The sequence below is a fragment of the Callospermophilus lateralis genome, chromosome 1 (assembly GCF_048772815.1).
Source record: "Callospermophilus lateralis isolate mCalLat2 chromosome 1, mCalLat2.hap1, whole genome shotgun sequence".
Taxonomy (NCBI): Eukaryota; Metazoa; Chordata; class Mammalia; order Rodentia; family Sciuridae; genus Callospermophilus; species Callospermophilus lateralis.
This window is the reverse complement of record NC_135305.1, coordinates 113,826,614-113,845,593: the sequence shown is the minus strand read 5'-3', so window position 1 is coordinate 113,845,593 and position 18,980 is coordinate 113,826,614. Positions and strand designations below refer to the sequence as shown.

Sequence of the window (18,980 nt, the reverse complement as noted above, 5' to 3'; positions counted from 1 at the left end):
ATAATATATATAATGTTTCTGATTGGGCAGGCTTTTTCTCTATTTTTTTCCAGAAATTCTATGTTGAAAACAAGAGTCAAAGTAGAATTGCATCTAGGTGAACACCTTGATATTTTAAAAATACTTCATTAACACACTGATTTGCTGTTTATTGATCCTCTTGTGATCTACTCTGATAAAATTCTCTACAGAAAGGGGAATGAGCTAGGAAATGCCCTCAGATTTCCCTAGTAGAATACATCAGCTAGCAATAATAACAGAATCACTTCATCTGTTAGCTTGTTTATATTTGCAAGCAACAAAAGAGTTAATTAATTGACTAAATTGATTAAGGTCTGTGTTTCTTCACTTGGCAGTGCAGAGGGGAGTGAGTCCAGGGGAAATTTGAGCTCTGCTCTTGGTGCTCTGACTTGTCTTGATTATGACCTAATGGAACAATGGCTAACAGCAGAACCACTGGAGTAGATGTGATCAGCCCTCATGAGCTGTGCAGCTTGGACATGCTACTTTGCTACTGGACCTCAAGACTGCCCAATCACCAAAATGTGCCAGGTGTGCCTAGAGTTCCACTGGCTGTGCTCACCTGGAGAAAAGGAAGGAAAAATGGTTATTGCCCTGAAGGGGTTTAAATCTCATTAGGGTGAGACTCCACTCTCTCCCCCATGAATTCTGAGTCCCTTGAGATGGGAAACATGACTTCCAGCTTCTAATCCTGCAAGATGGCTGGACAGGGCAGTTGTTTAGTGAAGACTGAATGAGTAATTGAAGTAGCATGAAACAGATTTTTCAAGACCAAAAGAGCATGAACAAATATCCAGTCAACAGAATAGCAACCATTTACTCTGAATGAGCCTGAGTAGAGAATTATCAGGGCCAATTGGAGTTTGCTAAGCTGGTGAATAATAATGTATTGAAACAAGCTCTGTGACAAGTCAAAGTCCCTGGGTGAACTCTGGCAAACCAAGTTCCCTTGCTGAGCTTTACTTTCCTTTTCTTCATGGGTTTATGTTTTACATTTTAATCCATGATCATTTTGAATTAATATTTGTATCTGGTGTGAGTTTTAGTGTGAGGTTCTTTTCCCCTCCCCTTTCCTTCCTTTCTGTCTGGCTGAGACATTCTCTTGTTCTGCAACTATTTCTTGAGAAGTCTGTCCTTCCTTTGCTAAGTTCACTTTCCTCTTCTTTCAAATGAAGGGGTCAGATTTATACTAGAGGAAATCACTGTTCTCTTCTAGGTTTACGAATCTTTTGAACCCACTTTTTCTGATGTGCACTTCCTTTGAGCAAAGCTATCCTTCATATCATAGATATGTAAAAAAGGTCATCTAGTTGAAATTCAGAATTCATCTGTTGGATATTGTTCAGTTGATAGATTTTCCTGTGAAAACTATGGTTTTAGAAGTTTGATGAAAATGTATAAAAATGTTAGACTAATGATTTCTTTTTTTTAATACTATCAAGCATGACTTTTTTGGACAAACTTAATAGATTGTGGGTTTCGCTTCACTTGGAATGGAGGGGGAAAGATGGTTTACTTCTCAATTAAAAAAGCAACAGCTGGTTAATCTTTGTACTGGATTCACAAACGGAAGGGGTAAAATAGTAATTGTTCCATGATTATAAAATAGAGTGAGGTAAGGCTGGAGTCAATTTTTTTTTCCTCAAAGGATCACAGAAATATTTTTGTCAAGAAGATCATTAATCCTCATCATAGAGAAAACATATCAAACAAGAGTGAATAATACATGTTTGTGGATCCAGTATTCAAACAACTATATAAGCAAAGACATTTTAGAGTTCTGTTCCTAAAGTCTATAGTTGTGAAATATCTTTTTAGTTTTTAGATAAGGAATCAGAATAAGGTGATACAATACATGTCAGAGCTATTCTTCGAGAATGAGTGAGCTCTAGAGTCATAGTTCCTGGGGCTGCCAGCTTGTGAGCTTTCAAAATTAAGCAGAGCTTGTACTTTAGTAGGAGATCACCACAAAACACCTGCTCAAAGGGAGAAACCATAGTAGTAACCAAATACTAGAGGTTGAAAGGGCCTGGTTATATTGAGAAAGGATTTGGGTCTTTTTCTTGAAACAAATTCATCCTAAAACACCAGAAAAAGTCTCAACCATGTTTAGACACAAGCAAGTAAGGAAGCCCTACACCTAAGGAGGTACTGATCACTGCATCATATTAGAGAAGTGAAAGAAAAAGGGAAGTTTTATTTTGAGGAGTTAGTCTACAAAAACTCCTACATTGTAAATCAAACCTTTTGTGTTCTAATTCTCACTTCTGTCCCTCTATGTCTGACTATCCGGAATCAGTCCAGGATTTTGGGGGATCTGGATTTCCTCACCTACAAAATTAGATATTTGGACTAGATGACATTTCTCCTACCTCTAAAATTGTGTGACCTTTTCCTAGACCATATATTCTTTCTTTCTATACTGCTTCTCCACTGGTTCAGCAAATATTTATGGAGCCACTATTTTGTTCCTGTACTGTGACAAAAGTGTCACATCTTATATAATTTATAAGAACTGTTCAAAATAGGCAAATCCATAGAGATGAAAGGTAGGTTAGTAGTTACTGGGGGCTGATAGAAGAAGACAGTGAGAGTGATGATTAATGGGACTGGAGGGTCTTTTAGGAGTGATTCTGGGTTAGGGATATTTCCTATGAACAAAATCATAATATGTGGCCTTGGGTATGCTTCTTGTAGTGTAATGCTGTCCTGGTCTGTTTATGTTGTAGCATGTAGCAGTACTTCATTTCTTTTTTGGCTGAGTTATATTCCATTGTATGGACATAGCCCATTTTATTTATCCATTCATGAGTTATTTGATTGTTCTACATTGGGACTATTAAGAATGATACTGCTGTGAATATTATTGTGCAGGGTTTTGTAGATATGTTTTCTTCCCCCAATATATGCCTAGGAATGGAATCGCTGGGTCATTGCCACATGCACCCATTCTGCACTCAGGCCTGTGATCCCTTGTCACTCTGCCAGAGAAACTATCATGTCTCCAGACACAGGTCGTTATCTCAACTTCCTTTGTTCTAGTTAAGAAGACCAGCTTACAAGCTTCAGAAACCAATTACTTACTGTGAATTTATATCTGTGGGATTTATATCTGTATGGGGTCCTCACTTACCCAGCCTGGTCCTTGTGTTGAGCTATAGTCAAGCATCAACTGCCACATCCTCAGCTCTCTGAGAAAGATTGGGTAGTGATCTGAGTTTGGCTTTCATTTGCAATCCTTTAGCTATTCTGCGTGGCACCTCCTACTGCTTCTTTCTTTAGTTTCCCAAAGCATTGCTTTCTCATTATATATATATATATATATATATATATATATATATATATATATATATATATATATAATCTGGCATCATAATGTTTACTTAAAGAGCCTCTCCATTATTCAGAGAGGCAACAGGTCCTGTAGAATTCCCAGAGGAATAAAGTGCCTGGCTTCAAGATGCTGTAATGTACCTGGCACCCAGGAATGGGTGTGAGGCAACAAAGCTGAGGAGTGGACACCCTTCCTCTGCTGCTGGCTGTGTTGCATTCTACTGCAGTTTCCTTTCTTTGCATTGCTGCACATAACCCTCCACCCCCCTGTGCTGGCCCTGCTGGTCACAGTGGAGAATTTTGAATCCCATGGGATGAGTGGCCTGTCAAGTAGTTTTTATTGACAGCTTTTTGTTTGCTGTGCATCTCATTGGCTTGTTTACCAACACCAACTAGATTTTGTTTCTTTCATATCCAAACCGGAACACATTTGGATATCCTGAGATTTTACAGAGCGTGTTTTTTTTATTATATGAACCTAACCTAACTAGTATTCCCATATGAAGTAATGCAAATCTACTTTTGTTCTAGTGGAGCTATTTTGGTCACATATAAGCAATTTTGGTTCAGTTTAGGGTGTGAATTCAAGGTTTTTATAACTCAGTTTGAGCTTCATTTCATATCAGTGATAGCCATTTTAATTTATCTGAATAAACCATTTTGTTTTTTTTGTCACTATGTGTTACAAAGCCTCCCCCCACTCGCTTGATTTTTAAGAAAAAGAAAATCTTCTTTGATTTATGTTTATGGCTTCTCTCCTCCTTTGAAAGCAGGGGCTAACTGATCATTGGCACAAATTAATGTTCTAGAATCTACCTTCAGAATTAGAGTCTTGAGTGTGAAGCAGTGAAAACTGTATGTCAGGGGCTTTAGGTCTCTGCAGAGTTGAAGGGGGCAAGGTGACGAGGGGGCAAGGTGAGGGAGAAGTGAACCTCTGCCCCTGTTCTTCCAGAGAAGATCTGCTTAGTCCTGTTTTTATTTTGAGATACAATATAAGATCATGTTTACACAAGGAAGAAATGGTTCCACTTAACTTTAAAAAATAAAAATGGCTTAAAATATATTGCTAGAGGTCATATAGATAGGAATCAGGCTTTCTTTGCAGTTGCTGGATCTAAGCCCTCCAGCCCACACACGGGGGGGGGGGGAGAAAGAAAATTGGCTATATGTTTACTAACTTCTGAGAATCACAACCACACACACCACACACCACAAAATAGGCAAAACAGGCACTTCTCTCAGGGCCATGTACATTTACAGTTTTGATGAAATATGGTAAGTGGTTTTGCTCATTTTTAGAGTAAATGGGAAAAATTTTTGGGACAGAATCAGGTTTTCTTATCTTTAAACTGGGGCAAATATCTCATAATTATCTTTGTGTCTCCTTTTTAACTTATCCAGAAGGTATAAGAATTATTAATATTCCCATGTAGAAGAATGACAGGGGACTCAACGTTCGTGTAGCCATGGATATCTTAGGATACACTTTTTGGATGTGTTACTCCATATAATATTAGGTGGTTACCACCAGCCCTTCCAGTAAGCAAATCTGCAGGCCAAGCTGATGACCCTGTACACACAGTGAAGCATTCATTCACCAAGGATGTTTTAAGAAGACGTGATTAGGGAAGGGATACCATGGGGTGGATGAGCAGGAACTGTAATGCCGGGCAGATGTACATGGGAGAAGAGGCTCAGAGAAAATAACAAAAAAGAAACCTTGGAACCTGTCTCCTCATCAGTAAAAGAAAAATCATAATAACCATTTTGCAGTGTTGTTCTGTTAGAAATCATGTAGAGAAAAACCAGCTAAGAATCGATACATCATAGGTATCACCCAGTCAGCACATAGTGTGGTGTGGTTCACTGACCTCATGATGACTTGCTTGGCCAGTGGCGTAGCCACTGTGGACTGCTGTAGCCTTGTGCCATTGGCAACTGTTACTCTTGTGGCATTTTTACTTCCCATCCTGCAGAAGAGCAGTGCCTTTGGGGACCTAGCCCGGGGTCTTGAACACATTGAATACTTGGAGGGAATTGAGCTCATCCATAACTATTGGCTCAATGTGTCTCTTCAGAGCCAGCCTCCAGTTCTCATTGTATTGGTGAGACTTGTGCCACCATCACACTGGGGAAGGATGTTGCCTTCTTACTGGCAAATGAGACGCAATGACTCTGATTTTTCAAAAAAACTTTACTATGTAACATCTATAAGGTTATATGACCTGTGTATCAGGATCACAGTCTTTGACTCCTTTTTTTAATACTTGGCCCCTGAAACTCTCCCTTTCAGTGAGAGGAGGCTTCAACCCTGTAGTAAAAGTCTACACATTGGGTCAGTTCAGCCCTTGTGGCAGTGCAGAAAGGGAATAGAAGTGGACCTGCCTTTCAGGAGCCTTGAAAAAGGGGTAGGAGGCCGAGTGGGATAGCATGCGAGGATTGTTCAGGGTGTGGAGGGGAGGGGCAGAGGGGATCTCTGGAAAGATAATCGGGAAGGGTGATGGGGTCTGGCGCTCTGGCATCCCCTTAGGTGAGGGCTGCTGTGGGACCACCAGAGCAGGTTGGAGGGTAACAGGGGCTTCTGCCTCAGGGCTGCTGCCTCTGAAGGCATGACGCCTGTCTTCAGGGGGGTGCGGCTCCGATGGAAGATCCGGAATTTCGAGTTCAATATCAGCATAGGCAAGAGCCCGGGGAGGATCTATTCTGATGGTGGCCGTCATGCCATATCTGCGTCGTTTGTTGACCCAGTACAGCAGTGGGCTGTAACTAAATGTGGCAGCTTTCATCACCTCCACCCACTGCTGGGCACGCTGTCTCCTCCGCAGGTTCTTCCTCCAGTGGAGTACCAGCATGCAGCCGCCAGTTATCACGGTGCAGAGCCCCAACAATCCGAAGTACCATGGGACCCATGCTGAGACAGTAAAAAAACAACAACAACAACAAAAAAAACCAAAAAAGGCAAGCTGACTGACAGCTCTAGCTTGGGACCTGAACTGTGTCTCATTCCTCTCCTGGATTTGGCTCATTCATCCTCTCATTCCTTCCCACCCTTCTCAAAGACATTCCTAATAATTTCCTGATTCAGTCAAAGCTATATTTGCAGGGCACATAAGAGAACTCATTAGCCTTTTTTAGATAAGGAACACTAGGTGTAGAGGGGCCAGACCTGCCCAGACTGAAGTCAGGCCTTCTGGCTCCCAGTCCAAAACCTATGCAGTCATTCACACCAAGAAGCCTCACTAAGGACAAGGACATCAATTGTATCTCTTCTCCTTGTGCAGAGCATGGTCTCTGCCTTTGAGGAGTCCTTAGTTTCCTAGAGGAGTCTGTCTCTTAACTAAATAGCACTCCATTCAGGCAGCACCCCCCTCCCCCCCCATCCATGCAAAGGGTCTTCCCTGAAAGTTTGTCACTCACTCTCAAAAGGACTGGGTGTACTTACAACCAGGGAGGCCCATGTCCTCCTTTTGCGAATCCATAAGGTTCACTCTGGTTACCAGGCCTATGGCTCTGCAAAGAGTGAACTGACCCACTACTCTGCCCACCAATGGGAGTCCCCAGAAGGCCCAGTCCCATTGTTCTCTAAAGATGAGATCACTGGGTTCTGAGCATCAGGAATTCTTGGGCTGGTGCTTGTAGAGTGGTTGGCAGTTGATGGAATAAGGGACTCCATCTTATGACATCTCATGAGCATGTTGTCTTCCATGAAAGACTGGTCCACCATAGAATTGTCTGTTCCCAACTTTGTGTGGTGAACTCACAGGCAGCTCCCAGCAAAGGGTCCTTACACCCTCAGGAGCTTCTACTTGTGTTTTCAGTTGTTAGGGAGCCATTTTCCAGTGGGGAGTGAAGCAGGGAGGACAGTGAACATTGGACATCCCTACCCTCAAGAAGTGTCTTACCCAGTTGTCAGGGAACAAAATGGCTTAGAAGAACCATGTGGTCCAAACCTCCTCCTTTGGCTCCTACCATCTCTGTTTTGTTTCTTCAACAAGTGTTTTTTGGGCATCATCAGGTCTTGTATGTGATCTGCTTCTCTTTCCAGCTCTGTCTCCCTCCCCACCTGTCATATACCTTTCAGCCCTGGGCATGCCAGATTCCCACAGACCCTGCTTATTCTCCTCTAAACTTTGGCTCAGACTGCTGCTTCACTCAGGAGTGTCACTCACCACATTTCCACCACGGAACACCTCCTTATCCTCCCAGGTGGTCAGCTCCCCAACTCTGATACAAATAGTTCTTTCAGTTGATTTCCCGGTTTCTAGAACTCTGGAGCAGATAAATTTGAAGCAAATTGTTCCCAGGGACAGGAATCAAATTGATTTCAACAACTATAAATGTGTATAAAGTGGAAAATATAGTGTTCTACAGATTTAATATATTATTTTTAGAAATTGCTCTATTTGAACTGGTATAAAAGTGATGCCCTTTTAAATAATATGTCACCTACCATGAACAACTAAAGTTCAGTTAAGTATGAATTAAACGGAAAAAATTAACTGATGCTCTGCCACTGAGGCTTATTTTAAAATCAACATATTTTCCATCCCCTTCTCCCCATCCCTAACCTGGAACAGGATTACTTTTTGTCCCCATTCAGTTATCTGTCCTTGAGCACACACCCACCACAGGAGTGAAGAAATTCAGAGTTGGAGATGGCAGCAGAAGACTTAGAAAATGATTATATCCCAGATTAAGAGGTGAAATAGGACCGGGCACACCTGAAATCACATCTTTAAAGACACTTTGTTCCCCCTGATGTGCAGAATCACAGCCTCTGGGACAAGAGTCCCTTGCATTTTTCCTTTGCTTGCAAAGTAATTAAACTTCTGTCCATCAACTGATATATATATAAATATACAAATGGGTATATCCATCCAACAGAAAATATGTGTGGATTTGTGTGTATATATATACATTATATTTATATAAGATTTTGATATTAGGGATGGACCCCAGTATTCAGTTATTGAATAAACAATGTAGGAAGACTAAATCAACTAAAAATTGAAAATTATTTTCTCTCTGAAATAATTTTAATAGCAATTTTACTTATTTTATACATCTATATTATTTGTTGAGATGTGAATATATATGTTTGTGTATAATATATGTATAATATAAAATATATAATACATATACATATGTATGTCTACATATATTTGTATGTATATATATGTATCTATACGTGTACATATGTGTATATATATATATATATATATCTACATTTATATATATATAAAAAATTATTGCTAATTAATTAAACAAGGGAGAAAAAGTCTTCTCAATTATATGCTGGGGTGACTGGATATCCACCTGACTCCTCACACAATGCACAGAGTTTACCCAAATTTAATTCCAGAACTAACTCAAAATAGACCTATATGTATGTAAGAGCTAAAGGGTAAATTTTCTTTAAAGGTATAGGAGTAAATTTTGACTTTATTAGGCAAATTCTTCTTGGATAGGACACCAAGAGCACAGTGATAAAGAACAATATGGGTAGATTGAACTTCAAGTTAACAACTTTTGTTCAAAGTATCTTGTCAAAAATGTGGAAAGACAACTGACAGACAAGGACAAAATATGTGCAAGTAACATGTCTTAAAAGAAAATGTATCCAGAATAAATAAAGAACAGAACCCAACACATAGATAGCCAATGTTTAAATAATGGACACATCATCTGAGTAGACCTTTCTCTAGAGACCTTCCTCCAAAGCAGATATTCTGGCCAGTGAGCACATAAAAAAAATGTTCAACATCATCAGCCAGTGAGACTCAAAATAAGGTACTACTCCACATCCATGAGGATAGCTAAAATGAAACCAGATATTAACAACTTGGTAAGGATTTGGGAAATGTAGAACCAACCTTCCTACATTGCAGTAGAAATGTAAAATAATGTAGTTTCTTTGACAACTATCATACAAGTGCCTGTGTAGGGGGCAATGTGGCATCATTAGACAGCTCTAGCAGGGTCACTCTGTCAGCATTAGAAGTGGCTAGAATAGTTTTCAACATGTAGATGTACTATTGGATAAAAATAAAATATGGTCAGTCTTCAGATAGAAAAATGTACATGTCTAGAAGTCTTAGCTCTGTAGTACTTGGTGCAAAAAGAGTAAAAATGATTAATTACTTTTGATTTGATTTCAGTTATGTGCTAAGCCTTACAATTCATGTGTTCCCCAATCTCAAACTTGAGTGTGCACAAAGAAATAAGTAAACTTAACTCAGTAAACCAGGAAGCGCCAGTTGACATGGTTGACTTTCTAGTTTTGACAAATGAAAGAATGATCATTTAAAGAAAGCCAGACACTTGGAGCAACTAGAAACAAGTTGCAGATGTATGATACGGAAATGAGTTCTATTTGTTTATAAGAACCCAAAATATAGCCATGTGGAGCCACTGGAAATACCCTGCACTCTAATGGGCATGTAAGGGAATTGCCCAGTGACAACATTACCCTGGCATGTGGGCCACCTTCAGTGTTTCTGTATTTTCTCCAAAAGGAGTAAGTGCCTCAGTTGTATCTTGGCTGTGCATGCTAGGACAGTTGAGTCTCCTGATTGAGGAACTTGGGTTCTCACAGCAGGCAGATAAGATGGATCTATTCTGATAATATTTCATGTTATGGGGACTCTCTCATGGCTCTGTAGATTGTGTGGTCATGGAAAACTTCTGAGAAGCTGAAATATACATGTCAGGAGTGAGCTGTGTGCAAATCAGGGAGAGGAGAATGAAGGGGATGATGGAGGCATAAAGACACACTTTTTAAGATGGGCCTGTTGAAACCCTATCTCAAAAGGCTGATGTGTTCTCTAGAGAAGTAAGGTGAATACAGGGCCGGAGGTGTAGGAGCTGGCAAGTGCTGTACCCTTATTGGAGGCTCAGGTAGGGAACCCCTTGTATAGAACTTTGTTCTGTGGGACAAATTGGACTTTACCGAGATCATGTAATGTTATATAGATTAATCAAGTGATTCAGTTTATGTTTTTTTTTTGGGGGGGTGTTATTGTTTTGTTTTGCTTAATTTTATTGTGGCCCTGGGATTGAACCTGGGTCCTTGAGCATGCTAAGCAAGCACTCTACCACTGAGCCACAACCCCAGCACAAGAGATCTGTTTTTAAATACTATTTTATCATATGTACAAAGTGTGGGCAGTGTCTACATAAAAATGGAGGTAAGGTAACCAATGAGGTGGTTGTTAATGGGACTCATGTAAATGGTGGTGTCCTGGCTTGGAGAGTAATGGGCAGGACTTGTTGATGATATGGATCTTTTGGGTGCCAGAAAAAGGAGAGGATATGGGTGGATGATGGCAGCATCCTCTGGGATTGGGGAGCCTGGAAGAAGCTGGCTTGAGTGGGCTGGAGATATGAAAGGCTCTGATGGAGTTACAAACTGCAGAATCATTGAACTCCATACCATGAGAAAGTTCTAGGACAGGGACACAGGTGAATCCCAGGGGTTTTTCTAAATAATTGCTCCAGTCTGGCTGGGCAAAATAACCAGGGGGTGACAAGAAACTTGTGAAGGTCTATACAGTGGGAGCCGTTTTATTGTAGGATGGCAGAGGTATTTATATCTAACTGAATACACAGCCTGTTTCAATTTAGCATCATCCAGTTACAGCAATCCTTATCATCTTAAGTATACACAGCTTAACTCAATTAGTATCATCTTAATAGTTTGCTGGCATTACTTCTCAAACCACTCCCTCTGGCAAAGTGCCAGGCACCATCTTGACTTGGTTGTGGCTCTCAGCAAATAATTACAAACCTCTTTAAGGAAAAGACATCTATACCTGCATCAGTATCTTAAGAATTGAAACTAGGAGGCTAGCTTAAGAAGAATAGTCACAAATGCCAGATTTGAAGTTGTCTTCTTTGAGGTGTGAGAGCTCTTGAACTTCCCAGGTGCTTAAGAAACACCTGGTGCCAGAATCCTTGTGACAGATTATCATTTGCAAGGTCCTTTTTGATGAGTAATGTGGAAGGCTCTAGCAGAATCACTATTTTTTTGTTGGGAGGAAAGGCACTTTGCCATTTGAGAATTGCAGCATAAGTGTAGAAAGGTGTTTGTGACATCTTGTTTTAAAAATGTCTTTTCCTCCTGGAAAGAGGAACTATGAGCTTAGGGGGAAAGACTGAGAAGAAATGTTGGGTGTAGATCTGTAATTGAAATTTTAAAAAGGGGTCAGGGTTTGCCCTTCCCCATTAGTGCAAGTGTTCTTAAAAGTTCTCAGAGTGCTTTAGGAATTTTCAAACAAGGTCATTGAGCCTTGTATACTCTTAAGTGTCTCTCAGCCATCACTGCATACAAGGGTAGAAAAGAGAATAGTCAGTTTAGTGTAATGCTTTGTTGGTTGTATGACATGTGGGCCATGTATGCCAAAAGGAACCACAATGATGGTCTCTTGGTCAGCAAAGGCAGATGGAAAAAGTGTCATAGGCTTATTCCGTGTTCACATGTACATCTTGCCGAGTTGTGCTACCTGACAGGTAATGGTGACTGATGTAGTCTCTGTAGAAGACAACCCTGTCTTTAAAAGTTAGATTTAGCTGTTGTCATGGTGTGCACCTATAATCACAGCTACACAGGTCAAGGCAAATTTGATGACAAATTTGAGGCCAGTTGAGGCACATTAGTGAATCTCTGCCTGAAAAAAGGGAGGGGCAAGTACATAGCTCAGTGATAGAGCCACTTCCCAGTTTAGTCTCTGAATATTAATATCAAAAAGAATAAGTCACTATTTAATCATGATTTAGAAATAGTGTATTTGCAGAAGTCTATGACCCAGAATTGTAACACCTAAGTTGGTTGGGTGGGGCTCCCCCACCCCACTTTCATAGTTTTCTCTAATATAAATTTATTCTTGCTTGTGTCGCCATATTTTTAACTTTTTTACAAAATGGTGTAATAGATGAAATGTGTAAAGACTGTAGAATGATGAGGTCCTGTCTAAAGATATGAGACTGAGTCCCATGAGAAGGATGACAGTACTGAAGGAGTTTGTCAAGTCAAGACTGTAGTAATTACTAATTTTCTGACTGTGCTTGTGTCTGCATGGTGTGTGCACAGAGGTTGAGCTCTGTGTGTATCCCTTAGCATCTTAGATTCTTCTATTAAAAAATGCCTATGGCTAATGTATAGAAAATTGTTTTTTGTTGTTGTTGTTGTTTTTTGTACCAGGGTTGAACTCTGGGGCAGTCAACCACTGAGCCACATTCCCAGCTCTACTTTGTATTTTAGTTAGAGACAAGAGTATCATGAGTTGCTAAGCCCTTTGCCATTGCTGAGGCTCGCTTTGAACATGTGATCCTCCTGCCTAAGCCTCTATAGCTGCTGGGATTACAGGCATGTGCCACTGCACCTGGCTGAGAAAATGGTATTCTTTAGGGGAGGAGAGTGAGAAATTTCAGGTTTTCTGGTTCTGCAATGTTAGGAGATGCAGGAATAATGAAAGAGAGATGCTCTGAATTGCCTGTACAAATGTGAATCCAGGGACAAGATTATTTCAGAGTTCTATATTGTTACCAGGGTTAAGATCCAGCTGCTTGCCCCACACCTGGCCAGTCAAGTTGACAACTAAGTAGTTGAGGCAAAGAAAGTGACTGCATTTAAAAAGTGGTTCAGTGAGAAGAAAGAGGGATTCTGTATCCAAATCCCTACCTCTTAGGAAGCTGATCTCAGGGGCCTTATGTTAGTGATTCATGGGTGTTTCCAGATGGGCAGGTGTTCTGCAGAGGGAAGGCTGGATAATGGTATCCAAGTCATGATATTTTCCAATTTCTAAGATCTCAACAGTAAAGATCATGATTTTTTCTTATTATGGACTAGGTGCATATTATACAATGATAGGGAAAGTTAATTCTTCCTAGACCCTCTTGCTGAGCTGGTAGCTTAAATCATTGTAACGAGGGAGAATATCCTTCCTCAGTTAGTGATATAGTGTAAACTCCCAGCAGTGAACACAGAGCATCCTTCCTCAGCTAGCTACTCCTATCATGAACAGAAACACATCCACTAGTGAATTTCAGTATTTCAACACTGAGGACAGGCAGTAATTTTTTAAGGAAAATAGTCCTGATTTGCAAATATCTAATTGTCATTGATTATTTTCCTTGGATTGATCACAATAGGAATGTTTTAATTTTCAGATCCCAGAATGCACAAAGAGAACTTAAAATACTGATGTTTTAGGCGTGACCTAGATTTTCTTAGGAAGAACATTGAAAGAAGTAAGACTCTTCCAACATTACAAATCAGTAAGATGGATTTTGAAGATATTCATGTCATTGTGGGGTCAAATAAAGACTAATGCACAAAGCAACCCATGCAGTCATGTTTATAGCTATGATAGTTGCTCTTTTGAGTAACTCTGTTTTTCTCTGTGAGACAACAGGCAAACACTGAATCAGAATGCATGAAGAGCACTTTGCTATAGGACCTATGTCATCTCTTTATCTAACATTATAGACATTTGTTCATGGCAGTTGGAAGACTGATCTCCCAATTGTATTTCTAAGGCTCAAATACATAGAATCAAAATGATGCAGAGGAACCTATGTTAAAATCAAAGACTAAAGTTTTAACAGTATTAGAGCAAAGAAGGATTAATGAATCAGGCAGCACTGAGAACCAGAAGAGGTTCAGAGTTTCATGGCAGCAGTGTGGGCAGTGCGCTTCCATAGGCTGATGTAGAAGTACAATGAAAAAAATATATTTGACCAGAGTCAAAAGACCCTACTACATAGATGTTGGTTAGCAGTTTCTGTAAATTGGTAAATTTTTTTAGTTTCATTTTTCTAAAAACTTAAACTGGTTCCTAGTTTTCTGTAACATTTTTACATTAATTCTCCATGTACCTGTGGAGGAAGCTGAAGGAAGCCCTGGAATCATCTCAGTCTAATGAACTCTCAACTAAAACTTCATATCACTCAGGATAGAATCCAAGTTCCAAACCACTCATTGTTAAGACTAGAATTATGATATTTCAGTAGAAAATAGCACCAATATACAATGGAAATGTCCTTGGATAATGTTGATTTTGAAAAAGCAGTAATTTATGTCTTGTGATTCTATTTCAGTTTGAGGCTGATCCACTAGCAGATTGTTTAAGAGGATCAACAATTACATCTATACTTAGAGTGATGTCACTAAATGACTGGATGTTTCCTTATTCTAGGAGCTGTGTTGAAATAGTGAGTTATGTCTATGGGAAAAGCAAATATGTAAGTACAATGGCAATTTTAATTTTCAACAATTTAAAAACCCATAAATAATCAATTATTTCCAATTTAAAATCAGTTGTTAACAATCTGAAAGTAGAGTCCCTGGCATATAAACATGTAGGAATCATTTTATCAAAACTCTGAAACCCTAGAAGTAGAGGGTAATGTCTGCTAGTCAGCAAACACCAGAACAGGTTTTTATGACATGGTTTCTGGCTGTTAGGATAGATGTTGAAGAAGGCATGGGAATTAGAAATTTGGTGTGAATGGGTGGGGAATACTTTTTAAATTTGTTTAGTCCTATAAGACAGGATAATGACCTTTAGCATATATTATATTCATTCAGTTTATATTATATACATTATATACATTTAGCATACATTATATATACATACATAGAGTATCACTTATTCTATTTAGGATCCCACTCTTGTAATTGTACATGATCTGGAGTTACCGTGATTGTGTATACATATATAAGGCTAGCAAAGTTATGACTGATTAATTCTACTGTCTTTCCTATTCCCCTCCTCCCTCCCTTAGTTTCCCTTTGTAGAATACAATGGATTTTTATTATTGCCCTCCCCACATCTCTTGTTTTGGGCTAGCATCCACAAATCTGAGAGAACATTTGGCCTTTGGTGTGTTGGGATTGGCTTATTTCACTTAGAATGACAGTCTTCAGTTCGGGTTGGGGAATATTAAGAACTAGCCCACTGGGCACAGTAGCACAAGCATGTAATCCTATGTTTCTCAGAAAGCTGAGGCAGGAGCATCACAAGTTCAAAGCCAGTGTCAGAAACTTAGCAAAGCTTCGAGCAACATAGAAAGACACTGTCTCTAAATAAAATATAAAAAGGGCTGGGGATGTGGATCAAGGGTTGAATGCCACTTGGTTCAATCCCTAGTACCAAAACAAAACAAAACAAACAGCAGCAAGAACAACAACACAAAACAAGGCTCCAATCATGTTTCCAAAAATTGTACTTATTTTTAAAGGAAATTTAATCTTTTTATAGGAATTTTGGGTTCACAGGAAAATGAAGAAGATATTGAGACTTTCTGTGTTACTCCCCCATTATCAATATCTCCCACCAAAGTAGTGCATTTATTCTAATGGATGAATGTACATTAATAGATTGCAATCACCAGGCATGGTGGTGGAGCACGCTTGTAATCACAGTGGCTAGGGAGGCTCACTCGGGAGGATTCTTAGTTCAAAGCTATCCTTAGCAATGGTGAGGCACTAAGCAACTCAGTGAGATTCTGTCTCTACATAAAATACAAAATAGGGCCGCTGGTGTGGCTGAATGTTTGAATGTCCCTGTTTTCAATCCCTGGTACCCCAATCCCGCAATATCCATTGCAGTCACTCAAAATCTTTAGTTTACATTGGGGTTCATTCTTGTTGTAAATTCATATACATATGTGTATGTGACATATATCCACTCTTATAATATCAAGAAGAGTAGTTTCAACTAATTATTTGGTTTTTTTTTTTTACTATCTCAATATTTTTTCCCCTTTTCCAGAATGTCATATAGTTGAAGCATGTAGTAGGTAGACTTTTCAGATTGGCTTTTTTTTTTAAGTAGTAATAAACATTTAAAGTTCTATTATTTCTCTGGATTGATAGGTCACATCTTTTTAGTGCTAAATCACAACATTATGTTGTCTAGATGTAGTTTATTTTCCCATTCCCTTACTGAAGGACACCTTGATTACTCCCAATTTTTGACAGTTATGCATAAAGCTGCTCTAAATATTCTTGTGCCAGTTTTTGTGTGTATGGACACAAGTGTTTACCACTTTTGGGTAGATAGCAAGGAACATGACTGTTGGATCATTTTATAAAAATATGTTAGTTTTTAACAAACCACCAAACTGTATTCCAAAGTGGCTGTAGCACTTGCATTCCACTTGGGAATGATTAGAGTTCTTGCTGCTCTAAATTCTCACTGGTATTTGGTGTTGCAGGTGCTCAGGTTTCAGGGCATTCTAATAGATATAGAGGGACAGCTTGTTTTAATTTGCATTTTCTCATATGATATGGAGCATCTTTTTACATGCTAACTTGTTATATCTTTTCATATGTGTGTGTATATATATATATATCTATCTTCCTTGGCAAGGTTCTTGTATATTTGGCCCATTTTAAAGTCAACTTCTTTTCTTATTGTTGAGTTGTAAGAGTTTTTTTTATATTTGGGATAACAGCCATTTATCAGATGTCTTTTGCAAATATTATGATTTACACTGTATCTTGTGTTTTTGCTTACCTCTTGGCAGTGTCCTTCACAGAGCACACATTAATTTTAATGAAGCCCTACTAACCAATTTATTTTTTCATGGATTTTTGTCTTTGATGTTGTAAGAAGTCCTTGTCATAATAATTCAAGATTATTGAAATATTCTCCTAGAAAATTGTAGGAGTTCTTAATTTTTGTGGTGTTAGACCAAGTTGTCATTACTTGGTGTCTGAATGTCTATAGAAAGATCCCATCTTACTCCCTTCCTTGAATTTTTGTCCTTAATTCATCTTGCATCCTCCTCTTGCTTCTAAGATAATCTTTGTCTAGGGAGGCTTTCTTAATCATGAAGCAAGTGTGTTTTGTTTGTTTGTTTGTTTTTTTTACATGGAGCCTAGACTTTCTTGTTTTAAGGGCTACAGGAAATCCTGGGATGCTACACTAAGAAACAGCTTTTCTGAGCCATATTCATTTTCAAATAAAATAACTTAGCTCTTTAGATAAAATGGTAAATTAATATATAGAAATATATACTTATTGGATACAACATGTCTAAAAATATACATCCATAGCATTCATTACCTAAATAGTTGTGTTTGTGGTGAACACTTAATATCCACATTTCTTACAGAATGTAATATGCACCATTATCTGTACTTGCAGTGTTATACATTAGATTCTGGAACTTATTGCTTCTGCCTGATTGTAATTATGTGACATTTAACTAACACCCCAAGAGGCTCCTCATTGTTTCTAACCAGGCCACCTGTGGTAAACACTTTCTGACTTTCCACTCTTGAGATTAATGTTTTTAGGTTACACACATGAGTGAGGATTATATGGTGCTTTTCTTTGTGTGCCTGACTTATTTCATTTAATGCACTATCCTCCATGTTCACCCATGATATCAGAAATGACCAGATTTCCTTCTTTTTATACTGAATATCATTAATTGTGTGTATACCACTTTTTGTGCATTCATCTCTTGGACTTGTAGGTTGATGCCACATCTTGTCTATTGTGAAGGTGCTGCATTAAACACAGGAGGAGAGCTACTTCTTTGATGAACTGATTTTGTTTCCTTTACATATATATCCAGAGTGGGGTCATTGGATCATAGGGCAGACCTGCTTTTAGTTCTCAGGAACTTCCCCTCTGTCTCCTATGATAGGCTGCAGAAGTTGACATTCCCACTAGCAGTGTGCGATGGTGCTCTACTTCACAAATTTGATCATGGCTATTCTTACTGGAGTTAGATGATACCTCATGTGGCTTTGACCTGCATTCCCTGATGATTAGTAATGTTGAGCATTTTTTCCACATGTGTGTTGGCCATTTGTTTGTCTTCTTTTGAAATGTGTCTATTCTGGTCTTTTGTCCATTCTTTCACCAGTTTTTTTTAAATTTATACCATACACTTTATTTTTATTTTTTTAGTCATACATGACAGCAGAATTTATTTTGACATAATAACATACATGGAATATACATACATCAATCATATTGTCTATTCCATTCTTCTGCCCTTCCTATCCCCCCTACTTTTCCCCTCCTCTTCCATTCTTCCTCTTTATCCAATCTAATGTGAGACACTTTTTTTTCTGTTTCTCATCACTACATCATATATGTATTCTGTATAACAATGAGGTTCTCCTTCCATCTTCCATGCAACTCCCCTTCTCCCTCTTTTCCCCTCCCACCTGTCTTCTCTATTTTGTGGTAGTCTTCTTCTCATGCTCTTCCTCCCTATCCCATTTTGAGTCATCCCCCTTATATCAGAGAAGACATTTGGCATTTGATTTTTAGGGATTGGCTAACTTCACTTAGCATAATCTGCTCTAATGCCATCCATTGTTAAGTAATATTCCAATGCAGAAAGCAAATTTCACCCAGAAATAGAATAGGAAGCAGAGTATGGCCCATAGGAAGTGTTCAGCCAGGAGTTTATTTAAGCCCAATTGCTAGAAAGATAGGCAGCTCATCTGTTTCCTGTGTCTGGTCATTGAGGCTCACCAGGGCCACCAGTTCTCCACTCTAGGTGAAGCCTTCAAAGAACTCGGGCATTGAGAGCACAGGCCTAGGGGTCAGGACAGCTGGGTTTCAATTCAGATGACCTAGCAGTGACTACCTGGACTT

General features: G+C 39.1%; 1 protein-coding gene across 1 annotated transcript; it reads right to left on the bottom strand.

Annotated features, from left to right (window-relative positions):
- Positions 1-5,690: 5,690 nt before the first annotated feature.
- Positions 5,691-6,833, bottom strand: LOC143397925 (testis-expressed protein 38-like). The gene is made up of 2 exons (XM_076854696.2): positions 6,797-6,833; positions 5,691-6,265 (listed from the first exon to the last, which is right to left on the bottom strand). The coding sequence occupies exons 1-2, from the start codon at positions 6,831-6,833 to the stop codon at positions 5,691-5,693; spliced, it is 612 nt and encodes a 203-aa protein (XP_076710811.2).
- Between the last annotated feature and the right edge of the window lie 12,147 nt (positions 6,834-18,980).